Here is a 23,822-nt window from a genome sequence, read left to right on the forward strand (position 1 = left end):
CGTTTTCGCACGTGAGGATGCCGCGATCAGTTCCCACGTTTTCGCACGTTTTTCACTTGCCAGCGCTGGGTTTTCTTCCTCTGCGATCTCCTCCCCAGCGTCATGTCCTACCACCCCTCCGTCCTGCGATCTACCACCACTACCCCTAATGCGAAGGCCGCCTCCAGCCATTTCCCACAGGCACCCACAGCCTCCCCGCCGTTCGCTGGAACTTCTCCTCCTCGCCGAAGGCCATGCTATCTTCCGAGTTGAAGGAGGCGCACGATCAGGGTCCTTCGAAGGAGGCCAAGCTGTGGGGCGGACGATTCGAAGACAGCGTCACCGACGCCGTTGAGCGCTTCAGCGAGTCCGTCTCCTTCGACAAGGTTCTCTACAAGCAGGACATAATGGGCAGCCGAGCCCACGCTCGGATGCTCGCGCACCAGGTTCGTGGTGTTTGTTTTAGTCCGTGACACTTCTTGATTTCTTGAATATGAGACTTTCGTTGAAATTACTTTCCTTTTTTATATAGTCCTTTTCACGTCGAGACTCGCATAGTGCTGATGTGTTGATTTTTCTCCTCAATTTCATTTGAAGTTAGGAGAGCTAGAATAGTGTTTGAAAAGCTCTGGTTTGGTTATGAAATGTGATTGTTTCACATGTTTTCATTGTTCTTCTTCACTCGCTGATGATAAATGCACCTTTTTTGGCCTTGTTTTACACATGCATGTCCTCCTTGTGGACTGAAGATCTGTTACCAGATAAATGTACAGCGTTGACCTTAGCGAGATGCTGGAAAAATTCACAAGGCATTTTTTCTAGACATCTATAGACACATGAAACTGTTTTATTTTCTTCTTATTTTGTCACAAGGTATAATTGATGAAGTTTGAATGATGCTAGTGAAATAGTCTTGCATAGTGCATAAGAATTATGATGTAGCAGACCCCAAACATTTGTGACAAACAAACCAGCATGATAATAATAGATGAAGTTTAAGTTTTACTTTGTGTGGTTTGTGGAGATCTTTATGATTGATGCAGCTCCAAGAAATTATAGTTTAAAGACATCTAAGCCTTGTACTGAACATCTAATGGACATTTATTCAGAGTTTATTGATTAAGAACACTGGAAACATTCAAAGAAATATATTCTAGAGAGAGACATAACTAGAGTTCATGAAATTTGCACTTTTAGGGAACAAATTATATATGACAATCAATCATTTTAAGTACACACTAAGTTCTTACATCCTTAATTCTACTAACTAATATATTCTCAGGATTGTTGATTGATAGTGGAATATTTCTACGATAATTAGATTGCAAAGTGTTTCTTAAAAAAAATTCCAGAATTAGTTTCTGTTAGACTATTTCTGCCACAAAGCATTGGTTTAAATAATCAATGTCATGCAGGGTCTAATCACTGATAGTGATAGAGATAGCATTTTACGTGGTCTTGATGAGATTGAAAGAAACATTGAAGAGGGGGAGTTTATTTGGAGAAAGGATAGGGAAGATGTGCATATGAATATTGAGGCTGCACTGACGGACATGATTGGAGAACCTGCAAAAAAGCTCCATACTGCAAGAAGTCGTAATGATCAAGTTGTCACAGATCTTCGTTTATGGTGTAGGATGGCCATAAATAAAATTGTGGTAGCAATTAAAGAACTGCAGGTATGTTCGTATAATTCTTATATTGCATTTTTTATTGTATTCTTTTTGAGTTTGCTGATGTTTGAACATAATATTTTATTTGGCAACACAAGAACCATAATTGACATTTCCCATATCATGTTGTTTTTTGCCTATCCCTGGTCATTTGTTCTCATGCCACCCTCATCATCAACCCTTGCTTTGCTTGTTCTCATGCCATGATTATGATAACTATAGCTTTCACTGTTGGTAAACTTGTGTTGATATGAATGCATACTTTAACTTCAAAATTGGTAGTTTTGCTTGTTCTCATGATTATTATGATTATAACCTTCCGTTTTGATAAGCTTGTGTTAACATGAATGCATACTTCAAAAATTTCTTCTCATTAAATTGTACGTGGTTATGCTAATTTCCATTATGTATAATTTATGTGTCTACATTTTAACTTTTACTATGTCTTTAAGGAAGTTGGCAGAGTGAAACAGGATTTTTAAATATAATGGAATAGTTTCATACTTTGCGAGAGGTCTGAAACAGGATTTTTAAACCACAAAAGGGGATTAATCCAATAAATAAATATTGTACAATCCAAAATGTCTTCGTGGATTTTTGTTGGAAAATGTGGTTGTTTAACTCAGACTAAAGGACATGAATCTAGCTGACTCATTATCTTTGGACTATGGTTTCTCCTTAAAATGCTGAATACTAATCTAAAGCGCCTAGAAAGAAAGAAAGCATTTTCTTGACAATTTGACTTTCTAATGTCCTTTTTCTACTTGTTGATGCCTATGTTCACCTTGTTAAATCAAACCAGCTATTGAAGGTATAAATTGAAGCATTTGCTAATGATCTCGCAGACTATCTTCATTTGTTTTTACCTTGAACTGCAATACATGGTTAGCAAGCAAACTCGTTGATCCCTTTATGGATTGGATGAGTTGGGTTGGGATTAGCAGTGGCCAATCCAATTCCAGATGATTTCTAGGATAGGTCTCTAAGATCCTTTCAAATTTTGAAAAAAATAACAACAAATAAATGAGATTTTAGAAGAAATTGCTGGAATTGGAGGAAGAATATAAGAAATAGACTGATTCTAGTCCCAATGGATGCCACACTCCTACTTCACCATGGCTCCATGGGACACCCATTTTATATTAGGTGCATTCTTCACTGGTGGATTGTGGGTTGTTCACCTCTTTATGTGAGATGCATTTTTCATTTTTGGGTGGATTGCATGTCGTTTAAGTTTTATGTGATCCATATAATAAGTGGCAAGTATATAAACACATATGCGTGTGCAAATAAGACCCAATGATTTAGATGTGTACACACTATGGCCAACACCACCATGCAACACTGTTATGGATGAAACATATGAATGCTTGTATTTCATATATTTAATATGGCCTGCCCCATAAGGATACTTGGTCATGCCAAAGCTACAGAAAATACAACTTAAGAATCATGACTCCAATCAAAAGTGGGGTAGGATGGTTCTTGCACATTTTAATTCTCTAGTTTGCACAACTCAAGTGATAGGTCTCTACTTAATATCTATGTATAAATTACACAGCAAAGCCATCCTAAAATAAAGGCTCTCTAGTAGTCCATAATCCATGATCTTCCATGCACCATCCAATTCAGTAATTATTTGTCTTACATTAAAATAATTACTATGTGGTATAGAGTTTGACCTTTTAAAAGTATTTACCATGGTCTATGAGAGGACTAATTTACCCTCTAGAACGCATCAAGCTTTGATTTGAGATGCTATCCTATAACATAATAATCCCTATTAGGGCTTACTTGTCAATCTAGAACCAAAATCTACTTCTAAAACAATTCATGAACCCCATAAGGATCCCCTATGCTTAACTTTTCATACGACACACAAAATTCATATTTTATCTAAGGAAATAAAATATCCCAAATTCACAGTGAACAACGTTCGTCTAACACAAAATTCATATTTTACCTATCTAAGGAAATTTAATCCTCAAATTTGCATTGAACAATGCCCTTTTGGCACACCTTTATTTGATGGGTCTATCGCCGCCTACATCAAAAAACGAAGGGAGAGGGGAATCAAGGGAAATAGGGATTAGTACACGTGATAAAAACTATAGTGATTTTACCTTAGAGGAAGGAGAGAAAGATGAAGATGAAGAGGGGTGGTGTTTGATGATGGCGTTTGACTGAAGGAGTGGAATGAGTTCCTATGTGTGTATGAAAAACCATCGATACCCCTCCTTTCTCTTGAATTTCCTGTTGACGAAATAATACAATATTTCATATCCCCCCTCCCTCCATTTTGAGAACAAAAATAGCCAAGAGACTCCTCCTAAGCCCTTAATTTACCACCAAACACTTAATGTTTCAGTTCAATGATATATTAACACATCTCTCAAACCCCCTTGTATAATAAAAATATATCTACACAACTTTAGAGTTTGAAAAAGTCACCGACAATTGTTCATGTACTAAACATAAAAGGCAAAAGGGAAAATGTTTTATCCCATCGACACACAAAATACATAGAGAATACTACAAAACTTAATTTAAAATTAAGGTACTTTAATTGAATTAATTGAAATCAAAGGTTGAATTAGAGATTTTAAGTAAAATAGAATTAGAATTAAGTCAGATTCTTTAATTAATTTGATTATAATTTAAATTTATTTTATTTTATTAATTAATTTAATGAAAATAGTTTAATTAATTAATTAATAGAAGTAATTAATTAAGATTTTAAATCAGATTAATTTAAGTCAGTTTAATTTGATTAAATAATTTTAATTTATTGAAAATAAAGTTATTCAAACAAGATTCAAAATCTTGAGTCGTGTCGGAGTTTCGATTTTTTATTGGAATGATATTATATTACTATTTCGGTATCTTGCCGATGTTCTAATGCATGGTACCGGTGATGAATTGGAGATTGAAGGAGGAAGGATATGAAACATAGGAAGCATTACATTATTTGTGCCAAGTGGTATCAAGTTTTGGTAATTTACAAAAACGATATGTTTTGACCATTTTGTGCGGTACACTACAAGATTTTAAACCATGACTTTAGATTATGAATAAAGTTTACTTTTGTATTTTGTTGTTTTGATATTAATGAAATATGAAATGCATTACTTTCAGTTTTCTTTTTTCATTTGTTATCACTATTTTGTTCTTTAAAATTCTTTTAATATTGTGATTTTTAATACTTTTTTCACTGATTCTAGCCACGCAGATCCCACCAATCTGATACAACTGATATTTAAACTTTTGAAATTTCTAATATCGACACCTTGTGTTATTTAGAGTATTAGGTTAGGCTAGTTTTTGGACAAAATTCATGCTTTCCATTTCCTTTGATTTTTTAAAAAGGAAATCCATTTCTGAAATTGTGTTTGATTGTAATTTTACAATAAGATAAGAATAATAAAAATAAGAGTATATGATTATTGTTTTTTTACCATTTCTAGTAAAAATCATTTGTCCCTGTGTGTGTGTGTGTGTGTGCGCGCGTCTGCAGTTAAGCCATTTAGGGTTTTGCCTTTAGGGTATAGAGGTTGGGTTATAGTATTAAGTACAAAAAAATTTTCAAAATGAAAAAAATTTAGTTGCTCATGGGGTGTGCAGGGTAAGGAGTAAGGGATAACAACCCAACACATCCTGTGAGCACTTAAATTGTTTCCATTTTGAAAAAATTTTTTTGTACTTAATATTATTATCCAATCCCTAAACCCAAGAGGCAAAACCCTAAATGGTTTAACTGCAAGCCAAAAAAAAAAAAAAAAATCCTGTGGATGCACATTCGCACATTGTACGTCTCACAGGATATCACGATTATATATATATATATATATATATATTGATCTCAAGTTCTCAACTATACTTATTACTTATTTTCTTATAAAATTACTATCAGCCACATTTCAAAAATTTCTTGAAATTTGTGAAATTTCTTCCAAAAGAAAACACCCTAAGACTTTTTAAACATGCCAGATTTGGCTAATCCTTTTGAATTTGACATAAGATTGCTCCTTAGGAAAATCCATTACCAGTAGTATCAGTTGAAGAGTGCAATTACATTAAGTGCAGACAATTGTTTTGATAGTCCATTATGCAGTCTCAGACTGTTTTGTACCTTATGTGTGTTCTTCTATGGAACATGACTAAATGCTTTCTGTTTCAGGTTGCTTTAATCAAATTAGGTTTCAAAAATGAAGGATTAATAGTTCCTGGTTATACTCACCTGCAGAGGGCACAACCCGTCTTACTGCAACATCTACTGTTGTCATATGTTGAACAGGTAAACAAAATCCTTCAAAACTTGCATTTTGTAATAAAGAATGGAAGAGCATAAAAGTTATATGTTGAAGGAAATGTAAATGGAATAACCAAATATATTAGGAAATCTTTGAATGTTGTCAGTCAACTGCATCTAGTAGTCATTAAAACCAAATGAAAATTGTGTAGGTCTTTTCACTAATGTAAACATGACAGCACCAGCCAGGGAGTATGTCAATTATCAGTGGACAACAATTGTTTTCTTTGACAGTTGCAGCAGTGGTCATATGATCAACCTGCTAGATTGGGCAGTAAACTTACATAACTAAATGTGTCATCCTGCTACAAATGGGGAATTCGTGATCCAAGATTAGCTCTCTGGATGCAGTTTCACTTCTTCAGTGAGGATAATGCTAAAATTAAAATTTTGTTGCTGTGATAATCCAATCCTCTGATTGAGTTGTAAGTTCAGATTTTTTACTTCTCTCTTATTATAAATGTTTAACTGTGATGATACACAAAGCACAAATGTTAGACGCTCACCTAATAGAAGCTAAACAATATATATATTGACTGATCTCAAGGCAGTTATCACAGGAGACTGCACAAGAAGAGGGTATTGGATGAAGAGTCATCTAAGCAACTAGTGTAACTGACTTGAAACTGAATTTTTACAACTGTAGTTTTCCCATTCACTCCATCATCCATGTTCTAGATCTGTAAATATATTTCATGAGTGCAATACTGGAATCAATCAATCAATTAGCCATCTTCCATAACTGGTGTCCTTATTTCCTCTTTTTCATCTTCTCCTCATGTTAGTGATATATTTGTTCTCTCATATCAGCAAATGCTAGGAGATCAAAAGTTGCCTCTATCAGCTAACTCCACCTGTGCCTTCTATGATTTTGATCCTGGTTAATAGCAAGTGGATTTCCAAAGGATGATCTTAGATTTAAATATGGACAAAGGGCTAATACATGATCATCCCTACATCTAACTTCTTGCAAGAAGCACAAGGGAAGAAGATTTAAGGTTTATTTAGAGGAATTATGTGACTACCAACTACTTAGTATTGAGATGAACTGTCAAATGTATCATGTATACGATCCATTTCTTTCAGTCAAGCTATGCTTGGTTATAATTTTGCTGATTCTAGTTTTCTTGATAAGTTAGAAACTGTGTGATCTAAAATTAGATTGAATCTCTTTTGATTGAAGATTCAACTCAATCTTTTGAGTCGCCACATAACCATATGAACATGGGTGATCTGTTGTAGCTTGAACGCGATATTAGTCGGCTAGTTGATTGCAAGGATCGGTTGAACATTTGTCCCTTGGGAGCTTGTGCTCTAGCTGGTACTGGCCTGCCTATTGACCGATTTCATACTTCAGATGCTTTGGGATTTACTGCTCCAATGAGAAACAGGTATGTTGACTTTGAAGTTTTGCTATTTACCACATCTTTCATCTCAGCCACTCTTAGCAAACATCTAAAATGTTATCTGTTTGTGTTAAGATAGTATTAAATTCTTCTGCTAGAAAGTATCATCCACAGGTGAGATTTTCCTAATTTGACCACAGAAAGAAATCACCTATTTAGAGACTACTGTGTTTTACGTAGAAATTCTATTTCAAGGAAGTTGAGAGCAATAGAATTATTTTACTCTAATAAAAAAATAAAAAATAGACCGAAAGTACTTTCACAATGTTCAATGCTCTCTCTCTCTCTCTCTCTCTCTCTCTCTCTCTCTCTCTCCATTTCACAATATATAGATTCAAATGTTATTGTCATTATCTTTCATTCATCTTTTGTGCATGATTTAGGATGAGATTTCATGATATTTGGTATCACTTGTTAATCTTTTTTTTTTTTCAAAATTCTCCTCTCTAGTTTGGTGTCTCTTATGATATTTCTCTCATAAAATAATTGTAAGTTTAATAGTCCAACATTTCACCTCTCTTAAGCTAGATGATTGGAACCCTAATCTGTGTGCCTATAAGCTAGTTGATTGGAGCCATAACCTTCCTTTTGTGTGCCTATCGGTTGCAACATCAAAAGGATATATTGGTTTTTTTATTTTTTCTATCTCTCAATTATACAATCTCCTCTCTGACATCCTCATTCGTTAGAGTAATAGGCTTTAACTCATTTTCTCTCGCTACATTAACTGACAAACTTTAACTCATTTTCTCTCACTATATTAACTTCCTAACTCAACAGTCGATGCTGGATGGTTAAGCTTCTTAACAACTACACTAGTATAGTCTTCATCTTCAATATCATAAAGTTTCTTTATTATTTAATTTAATTTTTATTTGTAAGATTTTTTTTCTTGCTTATAATAAATTTGATGTATTTTTTTACTTATATTGCAACGCAATGGAGAATTATGTTAAAAAATACTATTGCTTTCATTATATGTTGAATGTGTGTGGTCCTACATTGGTTAGTTATAGGGCATTGTAATTGAGTCTCATATCATCGAGTGTGTTAGTCTTGATTATTTGGGAGTCGTTATTTCTCCGTCAAACCTAAATCATTAATAATATTAAAATCAGTGAAGTCATTTTTTCATCACATTGATTCTTTTGTTGTTGTTCTCCTTCTATCCCTTTAGAAATTGAACTAGAAATGATACTCTACCTCTCAACAAACTCTAATACTCCCCCTCATTCCAAGTCATAGAGAAATTTCACTAATAAAAGAAATAAAATTTAGAAGGGGCATAACAAAGATAATGATAGATGATTGCTATGCAACAATTTATTAACTTGTTAAATGTAAAAAAGTAAAGGCAATTTAGCAACTTTTATAATGCAATATTCTGGACTAAATCTGATGATTGATAACTAGGGGAAAGTATTCGGTTAAAACCGAATCGAACCGAATTAATCAAAACCGAACCGAATCGAATTTTTTTAAACTAACCGAACCGACCGAATTATCAAATAAAAATCGAACAAACCGAACCGATAAAAGGCTTATTAATTCGATTTTCAAATAATTAAATTATTTAAATATTATAAAAAATTTATCAATTAGTTAAGGATTTATAAATTTACTTACTTAGAAATTTATAAATTACTTTTTTTATTTTGGTTAATTCGGTTTAACCGAATAAAAAATTTTAAAATCGAACCGAATTAATCGATTTTTTTAGAAAAAATAACCGAAATTCAGAAATAACCAAATTGAATTTTTTAATTCAGTCGGTTCGATCGATTTATTCGGTTTAATTGAATTTTTGCTCACCCCTATTGATAACTACATAAATGAAATGTCACACTGAGCTTCTCAGCTAATTTATTCCATTGTCCTCTCTCTTGATTCCAACTATGATTCGGATAATGTTTGATCTTGACCTAACAATCTTTTTATATAGCATTGATGCAGTATCCGATCGTGATTTTGTCTTGGAGTTTTTGTCAGCCAACTCAATACTGGCTGTTCATCTTTCTCGGCTTGGTGAAGAATGGGTTTTGTGGGCATCAGAGGAGTTTGGTTTTTTAACACCAAGTGATTCTGTATCTACTGGAAGCAGCATCATGCCACAAAAGAAAAATCCATGTCCAATGGAATTAGTCCGTGGAAAATCTGCTAGAGTTGTAGGAGATCTTATGAGCCTTCTAGTGTTATGCAAAGGGCTTCCACAAGCATACAACCGTGATCTACAAGTACGTGCTTCTCAATAGACAATGTTTAGTTGCTAGTTTCTTTGAGATCTAGGTTGCCTTCGCATGGGTAGTTACATTTATTGCTCATGTATGATGGCAACTACTTTTTCTTCTGAAACAGGAGGACAAAGAACCACTCTTTGACAGCGTTAAAACTGTATTAGGAATGCTTGAAGTAACAGCTGAATTTGCCCACAACATCACATTCAATGGTGAGAGAATACAAAAGGCTTTGCCAGCAGGGCATCTTGATGCTACAACCCTTGCTGACTATCTTGTCAAAAAGGTAAATTCAATTTGTCTTCCCTTGTTTTTTTTTATAATTGGAGGATTATCAAATTTATTTTATTTGCTTCCTTAGTTTAAAAACAGCATCCAACGTACATCAAGAGTTTTCAAAGCCCATTAATATTTTTCCTATATGGATGATCTTACGCTGATAAATTGATACTTGTTAAACTATTTTTTTGGGGGGTGGGGGAGGGCAATTAAAGTTTTATGTTTCTTCTATTAAAACTTGTGTTGCATTGTTCAACAGGGGATACCTTTCAGGACTTCTCACGAGATTGTTGGCAAGTGTGTCGCATTATGTGTCACGAGAAACTGTCAGCTTTGCGAACTCCCTCTTGATCAACTAAAGGGAGTCAATCCTATCTTTGAGAAAGATGTTTATGATTTTCTTGGAGTTGAGAATTCAGTTAAGAAATTCTCGTCCTATGGATCAACAGGTTCCGAATGCGTTGCCGAACAAGTCAGCTTTTGGATCTCAAAGCTTCAAATTGGTCCGACCGAAAATGAGTTAACTCTCAGAGATCATTGTGAAATTCGCAAACGATAAATACTTCATTGGATCTTATTCAGTGTAATGGAGTTTGGATGTAACAAAATCAGGTTTGTTTTTATTGTCTGTCGTTCAGGTTATATTTGTTTTGGGTTAGTGTTTAAAAACTAATTCATCGCACTGACACTGATTATCTACTTCTAAATCCTGAATTAATTCATCGCAGTGATACTGATTAGCCGCTTCAGGGGTCACCACCTGAAAGGCGTCGTTGCCTCCAACGTTCTCAGGATCGACTCAGGTGATCTGCGCATCAATCCAAGAGAGTACATCTTAATCCAACCACGCTTGAAAACTTCCATCAACGTAGCTAGTGGGCATCCCCCGTCTACTCTGTTGAGGCCAATAAAACAGCCAATTGCCAAAATTCAAGAGTTTCTTGATCTTACATCCACTTTCAATTCCCATGCCTAGAGCCTAAAAGTTTATTCCAGTCTCTGTTTGAAAGTATGTAGTTTTCCAATCATCATATTGGATCTAATCACAATGGACTCCATCAGAATTGTAACCGCTTCGCTGCTTGAGTACCCTTTAGTTCATGGGGGATAAAAGCTTGGCCATTTGATTAAATCGTTTCTCTGTTCCATTTTGCCGATCGACATATCTTGGATCCCAAAAGTAGCAGGCCTTCTGCCTCTGCCCTACTACACTAAAAGCCGAGCTAGCCACACCACAAGAAACAACGCAAAAATGGATGTAACACAGTAGTAGAGTACTAAAAGAAACAATTAAGAAGATTATAATTCGAATCCCAATAATAATAATAATAAATATTCTAAAAATCAATTTTTAAATATACAAAATTTCTGTTTCAAATTTATCAGATCGAAGTAAAGTCATCTACCTATTATATAAAACACGTGCATGTGCAAATAAGACCCAATGGTTTAGATGTGTACACACTATGTTCAACACCACCATGCAACACTGTTATGGATGAAATATATGAACGCCTGTATTTCATATATTTAATATGGCCTGTCCCATAAGGATACTTGGTCATGCCAAAGCTACAGAAAATACAATTTAAGAATCATGACTCCAATCAAAAGTGGGGTAGGATGGTTCTTGCACATTTTAATTCTCTAGTTTGCACAAATCAAGTGATAGGTCTCTACTTAATATCTATGTATAAATTACACAGCAAAGCCATCCTAAAATAAAGGCTCTCTAGTGGTCCATAATCCATGATCTTCCATGCACCATCCAATTCAGTAATTATTTATCTTATATTAAAATAATTACTATGTGGTATAGAGTTTGACCTTTTAAAAGTATTTACCATGGTCTATGAGAGGACTAATTTACCCTCTAGAACGCATCAAGCTTTGATTTGAGATGCTATCCTATAACATAATAATTCCTATTAGGGCTTACTTGTCAATCTAGAACCAAAATCTACTTCTAAAACAATTCATGAACCCCATAAGGATCCCCTATGCTTAACTTTTCATACGGCACACAAAATTCATATTTTATCTAAGGAAATAAAATATCCCAAATTCACAATGAACAACGTTCGTCTAACACAAAATTCATATTTTACCTATCTAAGTAAATTTAATCCTCAAATTTGCATTGAACAATGCTCTTTTGACACACCTTTATTCGATGGGTCTATCGCTGCCTACATAAAAAAACGAAGGGAGAGGGGAATCAAGGGAAATAGGGATTAGTACATGTGATAAAAACTATAGTGATTTTACCTTAGAGGAATGAGAGAAAGATGAAGAGGGTGGTGGTGTTTGATGATAGCATTTGACTGAAGGAGTGGAATGAGTTTCTATGTGTGTATGAAAAACCATCGATACCCCTCCTTTCTCTTGAATTTCCTGTTGTCGAAATAATACAATATTTCATATGCCTCCCTCCCTTTTGAAAACAAAAATAGTCAAGAGACTCCTCCTAAGCCCTTAATTTACCACCAAACACTTAATGTTTCAGTTCAATAATATATTAATACATTTCTCAAACTCCCTTGTATAATAAAAATATATCTACACAACTTTAGAGTTTGAAAAAAGTCACCCACAATTGTTCATGTACTAAACATAAAAGGCAAAAGGAAAAATGTTTTATCCCATGGACACACAAAATACATAGAGCATACTACAAAACTTAATTTAAAATTAAGGAATTTTAATTGAATTAATTGAAATCAAAGGTTGAATTAGAGATTTTAAATAAAATAGAATTAGAATTAAGTCAGATTCTTTAATTAGTTTGATTATAATTTAAATTTATTTTATTTTATTAATTCTATTTAATGAAAATAGTTTAATTAATTAATTAATAGAAGTAATTAATTAAGATTTTAAAATCAGATTAATTTAAGTCAGTTTAATTTGATTAATAGAAGCCTCACTGGCCAGCGGCGATAAAGCACGTTTTCCCACGTTTTTCACTGGCCAGCGTTAGGTTTTCTGCAATCTCCTCCGATCTCCCTCCCCTCCCAGCGTCAGCGTCGATCTCCTCCCCAGCGGCGATGTCCTATGTGATCTCCCTCCGCCCTGCGATCTACCACCACTACCCTAATCAAGGCGAAGGCCGCCTCCAGCACACCCACAGCTTCCCCGCCGTTCGCTGGAACTTCTCCTCCCCGCCGAAGGCCATGCTATCTTCCGAGTTGAAGGAGTCGCACGATCAGGGTCCTTCGAAGGAGGCCAAGCTGTGGGGCGGACGATTCGAAGACAGCGTCACCGACGCCGTTGAGCGCTTCAGCGAGTCCGTCTCCTTCGACAAGGTTCTCTACAAGCAGGACATAATGGGCAGCCGAGCCCACGCTCGGATGCTCGCGCACCAGGTTCGTGGTGTTTGTTTTAGCGTCCTTATTGACACTTCTTGAATTCTTGAATATGAGACTTTCGTTTAAATTACTTTCCTTTTTATATACCCTTTTCACGTCGAGACTATGCATTTTTCTCCTCAATTTCATTTGAAGTTAGGAGAGCTAGAATAGTGTTTGAAAAGCTCTGGTTTGGTTATGAAATGTGATTGTTTCACATGTTTTCATTGTTCTTCTTCACTCGCTGATGATAAATGCACCTTTTTTGGCCTTGTTTTACACATGCATGTCCTCCTTGTGGACTGAAGATCTGTTACCAGATAAATGAAAGTACAGCGTTGACCTTAGCGAGATGCTGGAAAAATTCACAAGGCATTTTTTCTAGACATCTATAGACACATGAAACTGTTTTATTTTCTTCTTATTTTGTCACAAGGTATAATTGATGAAGTTTGAATGATGCTAGTGAAATAGTCTTGCATAGTGCATAAGAATTATGATGTAGCAGACCCCAAACATTTGTGACAAACAAACCAGCATGATAATAATAGATGAAGTTTAAGTTTTACTTTGTGTGGTTTGTGGAGATCTTTATGATTGATGCAGCTCCAAGAAATTATAGTTTAAAGACATCTAAGCCTTGTACTGAACATCTAATGGACATTTATTCAGAGTTTATTGATTAAGAACACTGGAAACATTCAAAGAAATATATTCTAGAGAGAGACATAACTAGAGTTCATGAAATTTGCACTTTTAGGGAACAAATTATATATGACAATCAATCATTTTAAGTACACACTAAGTTCTTACATCCTTAATTCTACTAACTAATATATTCTCAGGATTGTTGATTGATAGTGGAATATTTCTACGATAATTAGATTGCAAAGTGTTTCTTAAAAAAAATTCCAGAATTAGTTTCTGTTAGACTATTTCTGCCACAAAGCATTGGTTTAAATAATCAATGTCATGCAGGGTCTAATCACTGATAGTGATAGAGATAGCATTTTACGTGGTCTTGATGAGATTGAAAGAAACATTGAAGAGGGGGAGTTTATTTGGAGAAAGGATAGGGAAGATGTGCATATGAATATTGAGGCTGCACTGACGGACATGATTGGAGAACCTGCAAAAAAGCTCCATACTGCAAGAAGTCGTAATGATCAAGTTGTCACAGATCTTCGTTTATGGTGTAGGATGGCCATAAATAAAATTGTGGTAGCAATTAAAGAACTGCAGGTATGTTCGTATAATTCTTATATTGCATTTTTTATTGTATTCTTTTTGAGTTTGCTGATGTTTGAACATAATATTTTATTTGGCAACACAAGAACCATAATTGACATTTCCCATATCATGTTGTTTTTTGCCTATCCCTGGTCATTTGTTCTCATGCCACCCTCATCATCAACCCTTGCTTTGCTTGTTCTCATGCCATGATTATGATAACTATAGCTTTCACTGTTGGTAAACTTGTGTTGATATGAATGCATACTTTAACTTCAAAATTGGTAGTTTTGCTTGTTCTCATGATTATTATGATTATAACCTTCCGTTTTGATAAGCTTGTGTTAACATGAATGCATACTTCAAAAATTTCTTCTCATTAAATTGTACGTGGTTATGCTAATTTCCATTATGTATAATTTATGTGTCTACATTTTAACTTTTACTATGTCTTTAAGGAAGTTGGCAGAGTGAAACAGGATTTTTAAATATAATGGAATAGTTTCATACTTTGCGAGAGGTCTGAAACAGGATTTTTAAACCACAAAAGGGGATTAATCCAATAAATAAATATTGTACAATCCAAAATGTCTTCGTGGATTTTTGTTGGAAAATGTGGTTGTTTAACTCAGACTAAAGGACATGAATCTAGCTGACTCATTATCTTTGGACTATGGTTTCTCCTTAAAATGCTGAATACTAATCTAAAGTGCCTAGAAAGAAAGAAAGCATGTTCTTGACAATTTGACTTTCTAATGTCCTTTTTCTACTTGTTGATGCCTATGTTCACCTTGTTAAATCAAACCAGCTATTGAAGGTATAAATTGAAGCATTTGCTAATGATCTCGCAGACTATCTTCATTTGTTTTTACCTTCAACTGCAATACATGGTTAGCAAGCAAACTCGTTGATCCCTTTATGGATTGGATGAGTTGGGTTGGGATTAGCAGTGGCCAATCCAATTCCAGACGATTTCTAGGATAGGTCTCTAAGATCCTTTCAAATTTTGAAAAAAATAACAACAAATAAATGAGATTTTAGAAGAAATTGCTGGAATTGGAGGAAGAATATAAGAAATAGACTGATTCTAGTCCCAATGGATGCCACACTCCTACTTCACCATTGCTCCATGGGACACCCATTTTATGTTAGGTGCATTCTTCACTGGTGGATCGTGGGTTGTTCACCTCTTTATGTGAGATGCATTTTTCATTTTTGGGTGGATTGCATGTCGTTTAAGTTTTATGTGACCATATAATAAGTGGTCACATTAAGTTTCAGACTCGTTCATTACCATTAGTATCAGTTGAAGAGTGAGTGCAGACAATTGTTTTGATAGTTCATAATGCAGTTTCAGACTATTTTGTACCTTATGTGTTCTTCTGACTAAATGCTTTCTGTTTCAGGTTGCTTTAATCAAATTAGGTTTGAAAAATGAAGGATTAATAGTTCCTGGTTATACTCACCTGCAGAGGGCACAACCCGTCTTACTGCAACATCTACTGTTGTCATATGTTGAACAGGTAAACAAAATCCTTCAAAACTTGCATTTGTAATAAAGAATGGAAGAGCATAAAAGTTATATGTTGAAGGAAATGTAAATGGAATAACCAAATATATTGCGAAATCTTTGAATGTTGTCAGTCAACTGCAGCTAGTAGTCATTAAAACCAAATGAAGATTGTGTAGGTCTTTTCACTAATGTAAACATGACAGCACCAGCCAGGGTGTATGTCAACTATCAGTGGGCAACAATTGGTTTCTTTGACAGTTGCAACAGTGATCATATGATCAACCTGCTAGATTGGGCAGTAAACTTACATAAGATTCAGTTTCACTTCTTCAGTGAGGGTATTGTGATAATCCAATCCTCTGATTGAGTTGTAAGTTCAGATTTTTTACTTCTCTCTTATTATAAATGTTTAACTGTGATGATACACAAAGCACAAATGTTAGACGCTCACCTAATAGAAGCTAAACAATATATTATGGACTGATCTCAATGCAGTTATCACAGGAGACTGCACAAGAAGAGGGTATTGGATGAAGAGTCATCGAAGCAACTAGTGTAACTGACTTGAAACTGAATATTTACAACTGTGGTTTTCTCATTCACTCCATCATCCATGTTCTAGATCTGTAAATATATTTCATGAGTGCAATACTGGAATCAATCAATCAATTAGCCATCTTCCATAACTGGTGTCCTTATTTCCTCTTTTTCATCTTCTCCTCATGTTAGTGATATATTTGTTCTCGCATATCAGCAAATGCTAGGAGATCAAAAGTTGCCTCTATCAGCTAACTACACCTGTGCCTTCTATGATTTTGATCCTGGTTAATAGCAAGTGGATTTCCAAAAGATGATCTTAGATTTAAATATGGACAAAGGGCTAACACATGATCATCCCTACATCTAACTTCTTGCAAGAAGCACAAGGGAAGAAGATTTAAGGTTTATTTTGAGGAATTATGTGACTACTACTAACTACTTAGTATTGAGATGAACTGTCAAATGTATCATGTATACGATCCATTTCTTTCAGTCAAGCTATGCTTGGTTATAATTTTGCTGATTCTAGTTTTCTTGATAAGTTAGAAACTGTGTGATCTAAAATTAGATTGAATCTCTTTTGATTGAAGATTCAACTCAATCTTTTGAGTCGCCACATAACCATATGAACATGGGTGATCTGTTGTAGCTTGAACGCGATATTAGTCGACTAGTTGATTGCAAGGATCGGTTGAACATTTGCCCCTTGGGAGCTTGTGCTCTAGCTGGTACTGGCCTGCCTATTGACCGATTTCATACTTCAGATGCTTTGGGATTTACTGCTCCAATGAGAAACAGGTATGTTGACTTTGAAGTTTTGCTATTTACCACATCTTTCATCTTAGTCACTCTTAGCAACCATCTAAAATGTTATCTGTTTGTGTTAAGATAGTATTAAATTCTTCTGCTAGAAAGTATCATCCACAGGTGAGATTTTCCTAATTTGACCACGGAAAGAAATCACCTATTTAGAGACTACTGTGTTTTACGTAGAAATTCTATTTCAAGGAAGTTGAGAGCAATAGAATTATTTTACTCTAAAAAGGGCAGCCCGGTGCACGAGGCTCCCGCCTTGCGGGGTCCGGGGAGGGAATCCAATGTACGCAGCCTTACCCTGCCTTTGGCAAGAGGCTGTTTCCAGGAGAATTATTTTACTCTAATAAAAAAAAAATAGACCGAAAGTATTTTCACAATGTTCAATGTTCTCTCTCTCTCTCTCTCCATTTAACAATATATAGATTCAAATGTTATTATCATTATCTTTCATTCATCTTTTGTGCATGATTTAGGATGAGATTTCATGATATTTGGTATCACTTGTTAATCTGTTTTTTTTTTTTTTCAAAATTCTCATCTCTAGATTGGTGTCTCGTATGATATTTCTCTCATAAAATAATTGTAAGTTTAATAGTCCAACATTTCACCTCTCTTAAGCTAGATGATTGGAACCCTAATCTGTGTGCCTATAAGCTAGTTGATTGGAGCCATAACCTTCCTTTTGTGTGCCTATCGGTTGCAACATCAAAAAGATGTATTGGTTTTTTTTATTTCTTCTATCTCTCAATTATACAATCTCCTCTCTGACATCCTCATTCGTTAGAGTAATAGGCTTTAACTCATTTTCTCTCGCTACATTAACTGACAGACTTTAACTCATTTTCTCTCACTATATTAACTTCCTAACTCAACAGTCGATGCTGGATGGTTAAGCTTCTTAACAACTACACTAGTATAGTCTTCATCTTCAATATCGTAAAGTTTCATTGTTATTTAATTTAATTTTTTATTTGTAAGATTTTTTTTTCTTGCTTATAATAAATTAGATGTAATGTTTACTTATATTGCAACGCAATGGAGAATTATGTTAAAAAATACTATTGCTTTCATTATATGTTGAATGTGTGTGGTCCTACATTGGTTAGTTATAGGGCATTGTAATTGAGTCTGATATCATCTAGTGTGTTAGTCTTGATTATTTGGGAGTAGTTATTTCTCCGTCAAAACTAAATCATTAGTAATATTAAAATCAGTTAAGTCATTTTTCATCACATTGATTCTTTGTTGTTGTTCTCCTTCTATCCCTTTAAAAATTAGAACTAGAATATGATACTTACCTCTCAACAAACTAATACTCCTCATTCCAAGTCATAGAGAAATGTCGCTAATAAAAGAAATAAAATTTAGAAGGGGCATAACGAAGATGATGATAGATAATTGCTATGCAACAATTTATTAACTTGTTAAATGTAAAAAAGTAAAGGCAATTTAGCAACTTTTATAACGCGATATTCTGGACTAAATCTGATGATTGATAACTACATAAATGAAATGTCACATTGAGCTTCTCAGCTAATTTATTCCATTGTCCTTTCTCTTGATTTCAACTATGATTCAGATAATATTTGATCTTGACCTAACAATCTCTTTATGTAGCATTGATGCCGTATCCGATCGTGATTTTGTCTTGGAGTTTTTGTCAGCCAACTCAATACTAGCTGTTCATCTTTCTCGGCTTGGTGAAGAATGGGTTTTGTGGGCATCAGAGGAGTTTGGTTTTTTAACACCAAGTGATTCTGTATCTACTGGAAGCAGCATCATGCCACAAAAGAAAAATCCAGATCCAATGGAATTAGTCCGTGGAAAATCTGCTAGAGTTGTTGGAGATCTTATGAGCCTCTTAGTGTTATGCAAAGGGCTTCCACAAGCATACAACCGTGATCTACAAGTACGTGCTTCTCAATAGACAATGTTTAGTTGCTATTTTCTTTGAGATCTAGGTTGCCTTACATTTATTGCTCATGTATGATGGCAACTACTTTTTCTTTTGAAACAGGAGGACAAAGAACCACTCTTTGACAGCGTTAAAACTGTATTAGGAATGCTTGAAGTAACAGCTGAATTTGCCCACAACATCACATTCAATGGTGAGAGAATACAAAAGGCTTTACCAGCAGGGCATCTTGATGCTACAACCCTTGCCGATTATCTTGTCAAAAAGGTAATTTCAATTTGTTTTCCCTTGTTTTTTTCTTATAATTGGAGGATTATCAAATTTATTTTATTTGCTTCCTATAGTTTAAAAACAACATCCAACGTACATCAAGAGTTTTCAAATCCCATTAATTTCTTCCTATATGGATGATCTTACACTGATACGATATGACTTACTGCTATATGGGATAAATTGAAACTATTTTTTGGGGGATGGGGGAGGGCAAGTAAAAGTTTTATGTTTCTTCAATTAAAACTTGTGTTTCATTGTTCAACAGGGGATGCCTTTCAGGACTTCTCACGAGATAGTTGGCAAGTGTGTCGCATTATGTGTCACGAGAAACTGTCAGCTTTGCGAACTCACTCTTGATCAGCTAAAGGGAGTCAATCCTATCTTTGAGGAAGATGTTTATGATTTTCTCGGAGTTGAGAATTCAGTTAAGAAATTCTCATCCTATGGATCAACAGGTTCCCAATGCGTTGCCGAACAAGTCAGCTTTTGGATCTCAAAGCTTCAAATTGGTCCGACCGAAAACGAGTAAACTCTCAGAGATCATTGTGAAATTCGTAAACAATAAATATTTATTGTCTGTCGTTCAGGTTATATCTATTTTGGCTTACTGTTTAAAAACTAATTTATCGCACTGATACTAATCATCTACTTTTCAGATGTTAAATCCTGAATTAATTCCCAAAAGGATTAACCATAAAAGGGAGGGGAAAGAAAAAACAGTTTAAACATTACATTTTGTTTGCCCATTTACCATTGATCTCAAATTGCATGGTGACAGCAAGGCGACTGTCACTCTACTCACGCAGCAACTCCAACCGGTTCGCCAGTCTTCAACCTGGAAGAGCCGTAGAGCGTCTCTTCGAAGCGGATGATCTCGTTCTTCGACCCGTACGCGACCTGAGTCCGCTCGTCGAGGTTCTCGATCACTTTGTCGAGCACCGACCGCGTGCCGTCGCTGCTGTACCCGCCGGCTTTCTCGACCAGGAACCCCAAGGGAGCCACCTCAAAGAGTAACCTCAGCTTCGCTTTCGAACTCTGAGACGTCACGTTGGTGAAAATCCCTTTTTCCTTCACAATGATCTACCGTGCAGCACACGAACAAAGCTCAGAAATCGATCGCCTGAAGATAATAAACCAAAAGCATTCTCAGAATTTACCTGGTTAACGTCTGGCACCATTCCTCCGGTGTACCGCAGCGTGTACTTCTCTCTCACGTAGTAGTTGATCAGCTGCAAGCACGAAACGATTCAGTGGATCAGTTGAACTCCCACTAGCTTCGATTCCTTCTTATGGACTAAAAAGGTTAGTTAGGAACCTTATCGTATGCCGGGTTGTCAAATGTAGCCCTGAGGTTTCCCGGAGAGAATATCTTGCCTTCGCCGATCGTTGTTGTGTCTTTAACATGCTGCCACTTTCCTGCATCCAGCAAGGACAGGGTAATGGTCTCAGTCGTAGAGGTAAACGCAGAGAGAGACAGAGAGAGTATAGTCGTATAGATACACCTTCATCGAGGAGGAGGAACTCGTGGGTTCCAGGGCAATCTTTGAGAGCCACGATGTAGGTGGTGCGAGGTCCATAAATGCCCATGGCAGCAGCCACCTGATCTCTCCCCGTCACACCTGTGAGCTTATCGCCGGGCCACACGCCAAATATGGTGCCCACCGTGAAGTTCGTGTCGACGATACTTGATCCGTCGAGAGGATCGAATGCCACGCTGAAACCACCTGCACGGATGCTTCAGATGGTTAATTGTTTTTCGAATCTTTTTTCGTCTCGAGAAACAACAGCTTTCCTTCCACCTTCGACTGGTCCGCCCATGTCCTGCAACTCCGGGACTTCCTCCGAGCATGCGTACTTGCAGACATGGGAATATTGCAGAGCCTACATTGAGGAGGAGATCAGATCGGATCAACTGATTGCGGTGCGAAGAAGGAAGAAGCATCGCAAGAAACGGGAGCTTGCCTCGAAGAGAAGATTATTAGCTAGCAAATCGACGGCGAGCTGCTCGTCGCCGAAGGAGTTGACGCAAGCAGTCCCGCCGCACGATGCGGTCCTCACTTTGAAGGAGATGGTCCTCAGAGCCTCTCCCATGGAGGTCAGTAGCCTGATCAAATTCTTGTCCGGCGTCGCCTTGGTCAGAAACTCCTCCTGCAAGTAAGTAGTTCGCAGTTAACTACTTAGGACCACTACGCTGATGATTTTAGTCGAAGCATTACCAGGCTGTCGCCGATCTCGCACTTGGCGGCGAGGGACGAACCGCTTCCTCCCCTGGATGAAGCTCTTGAAGCAGACCTGGGCGTCGTGAGCCCAACAGGCTCTCCGAGAAACGAGCTGGACTTTAGCCCCTGCAACAAGAACACCACCGACCTGATTGCCCAACGAACTACACGTACCTCTCAGCGTGAGATCATCGTTTAGGAGAAACTCACCGGGGGTCTGTGGGAGCGCGGAAGGGAAGGAGCAGAGGACGGCACCGCCAAGCGCGATTGGTAGAAGACGGCATGAGAAATCGCCCCGCGAGCTGCACATGTTGCCTCCATTGGAGCTGGGCTGCTGTGGCTGAGGCAATGAGCTAGAAACTTTGGCGATGTGCGTTGGTGGGATATTAAGCGTGTTTGGTTGGCTGACGAGGAGGGAGAGAGTGGGGGAATAGGATAAGCGATCTGTGGTGAGGTAAATGCTCATCGTTCCTTGCGGTGTGTGGCTGCGCGCCTCAACAGCTTGAGGCGTCCCCCGGCGCTAGCTTGCTGGCTGCGTCTGTCCATATGTCCACGCGCCAGGGATGTGAGCCCCTTCGAGGGAAAAACTGACTGATCAAAAGATTTTTCGAAGGCACTAATTGGTTAGTGGATTTGTGGCGGGGTAAATGACCTATTCTTTTGACTCGTTCCGCTTGCCTTTCAAGAAAGTATAATTTTGCATCAAAACACCTACACAAGTAATGCATTCAAGTACACTAAGCTAAAATTTTTATTTGTAATAAATTTATGATATGTTTAAGCTTTTGAACAAAAATGTCTTGGCTTGTAGTTAGACCTAGCACTACAAGAAAAATCGTGTTTAGCGATAAATTTTACGATGAACTTTAAAAAAAAATCGTCATAAATTTTTTTATGATGAATTTTGCGACGACAAAAATTCATTGCTATAAAATCGTCGTTAATTTTTATAATGAAAATTTTATGTTTTGTCGTAAATTTTAGCGACGAAAAATATTTTTCGTTGTAAAATTCATCATCAATCGACGACGAAAATAATTTTGTAGCCGATCGACAACGAATTTGATTCGTCGTCGATCGACAACGAAAATGAATTTCATTGCCGATTGGCGACGAATAAAAATTCATCATCAATCGGCGACGAAACTATTTTCGTCGCCAATCAGTGATGAAAATGAAATTCATCGTCAATCGACAACGAATTTTGCGACTAAAAATCATTTTCGTCGTAAAATATCGATAAATAGTAAGTTACGATAGATTTGCGATGAAATTGGGTTCATTGCAGAATTCATCGTTAATTTGCAACGAAACTCATTTTTGTTGCAAAATCAATTTTTTTTTTCTTTCCTACTCTACTTATTCATTGATTATCCCATAGATACAATGAAATATCGATTCAATCAGATCGATTCAAATTTTACATATAACCTGTCAAATTGATTATAACAATTAATAGTTTCACATTTAACACGACATTCACAAAAATTGAAATCACATAATCACAATCCACACTCTACAATATTAACATTTACACAAAGATGCAAATGTTACATGATGAAATCCATATCAATCCATATCAATATCTACACTCAATAATAGACATTTACACATGTTTATGAAATCCAAATTAGTACATTCAGTCATATAAATCCATATCAATGTGATGAAATCCAAATTAGTACATTCAGTCATATAAATCCATATCCATATAATATAAGTAATGTAAAGAGGTTTGAGGACGAGGAAAAGATAAAATAGAATCGTCATGCTTATTTTTGCTATCCGAAGACTCTGCTTCCTTCTCTGTCAATATCTTTTCTTGTCTTGTATAAGAAACAAAAAAAAAGAAGTATCATTTTTAAAATTAAAAAATAAAACCTATAACAAAATATGTAAAGACTTACCTCTTTTTTTGAATTTGTTTCACAAATCCTATTTAAAAAGAAATTAATAGTATTACTAAAAAATCTATAAATTAGTAAGTGGGTCTTTAAGAGAAAGACTGACATGGATGATCTTATGCATACCTATAAAGGGTGATTGGTAGCTAAAGATTTCAAACAGATTCATGGTATTGATTATGATG

The 23,822-nt window shown here is 36.0% G+C and overlaps 3 protein-coding genes across 4 annotated transcripts; 2 read left to right on the forward strand and 1 right to left on the reverse strand.

Annotated features, from left to right (window-relative positions):
* The first annotated feature begins 176 nt into the window (after positions 1–176).
* Positions 177–10,959, forward strand: LOC141846882 (argininosuccinate lyase, chloroplastic-like). 2 transcript variants are annotated; one of them, XM_074734904.1, is made up of 8 exons: positions 177–425; positions 1,395–1,658; positions 5,830–5,946; positions 7,204–7,352; positions 9,310–9,601; positions 9,723–9,887; positions 10,140–10,492; positions 10,609–10,959. In XM_074734904.1, the coding sequence occupies exons 1-7, from the start codon at positions 234–236 to the stop codon at positions 10,437–10,439; spliced, it is 1,479 nt and encodes a 492-aa protein (XP_074591005.1). In that variant the 5' UTR covers positions 177–233; the 3' UTR covers positions 10,440–10,492; positions 10,609–10,959. The 2 variants fall into 2 exon arrangements, with proteins under 2 accessions (XP_074591005.1, XP_074591006.1); XM_074734905.1 differs by having other exon boundaries at positions 10,631–10,959.
* A 1,934-nt stretch (positions 10,960–12,893) lies between these two features.
* On the forward strand, positions 12,894–20,152 carry LOC141847321 (argininosuccinate lyase, chloroplastic-like). Its single transcript, XM_074735335.1, has 7 exons — positions 12,894–13,245; positions 14,206–14,469; positions 15,864–15,980; positions 17,160–17,308; positions 18,944–19,235; positions 19,344–19,508; positions 19,780–20,152. Exons 1-7 carry the CDS (start codon positions 12,928–12,930, stop codon positions 20,041–20,043), a joined length of 1,569 nt encoding a protein of 522 aa, XP_074591436.1. The 5' UTR covers positions 12,894–12,927; the 3' UTR covers positions 20,044–20,152.
* A 68-nt stretch (positions 20,153–20,220) lies between these two features.
* Positions 20,221–22,094, reverse strand: LOC141847322 (sedoheptulose-1,7-bisphosphatase, chloroplastic). Its single transcript, XM_074735336.1, has 8 exons — positions 21,944–22,094; positions 21,731–21,859; positions 21,477–21,662; positions 21,314–21,395; positions 21,017–21,238; positions 20,830–20,930; positions 20,672–20,743; positions 20,221–20,594 (listed from the first exon to the last, which is right to left on the reverse strand). The coding sequence occupies exons 1-8, from the start codon at positions 22,052–22,054 to the stop codon at positions 20,313–20,315; spliced, it is 1,185 nt and encodes a 394-aa protein (XP_074591437.1). The 5' UTR covers positions 22,055–22,094; the 3' UTR covers positions 20,221–20,312.
* Positions 22,095–23,822: the final 1,728 nt, after the last annotated feature.

The sequence above is a fragment of the Curcuma longa genome, chromosome 16 (genome assembly GCF_044706935.1).
Source record: "Curcuma longa cultivar G26 ecotype Majalengka, Jawa Barat chromosome 16, ITB_CL_G26_1.1, whole genome shotgun sequence".
Classification (NCBI taxonomy): Eukaryota; Viridiplantae; Streptophyta; class Magnoliopsida; order Zingiberales; family Zingiberaceae; genus Curcuma; species Curcuma longa.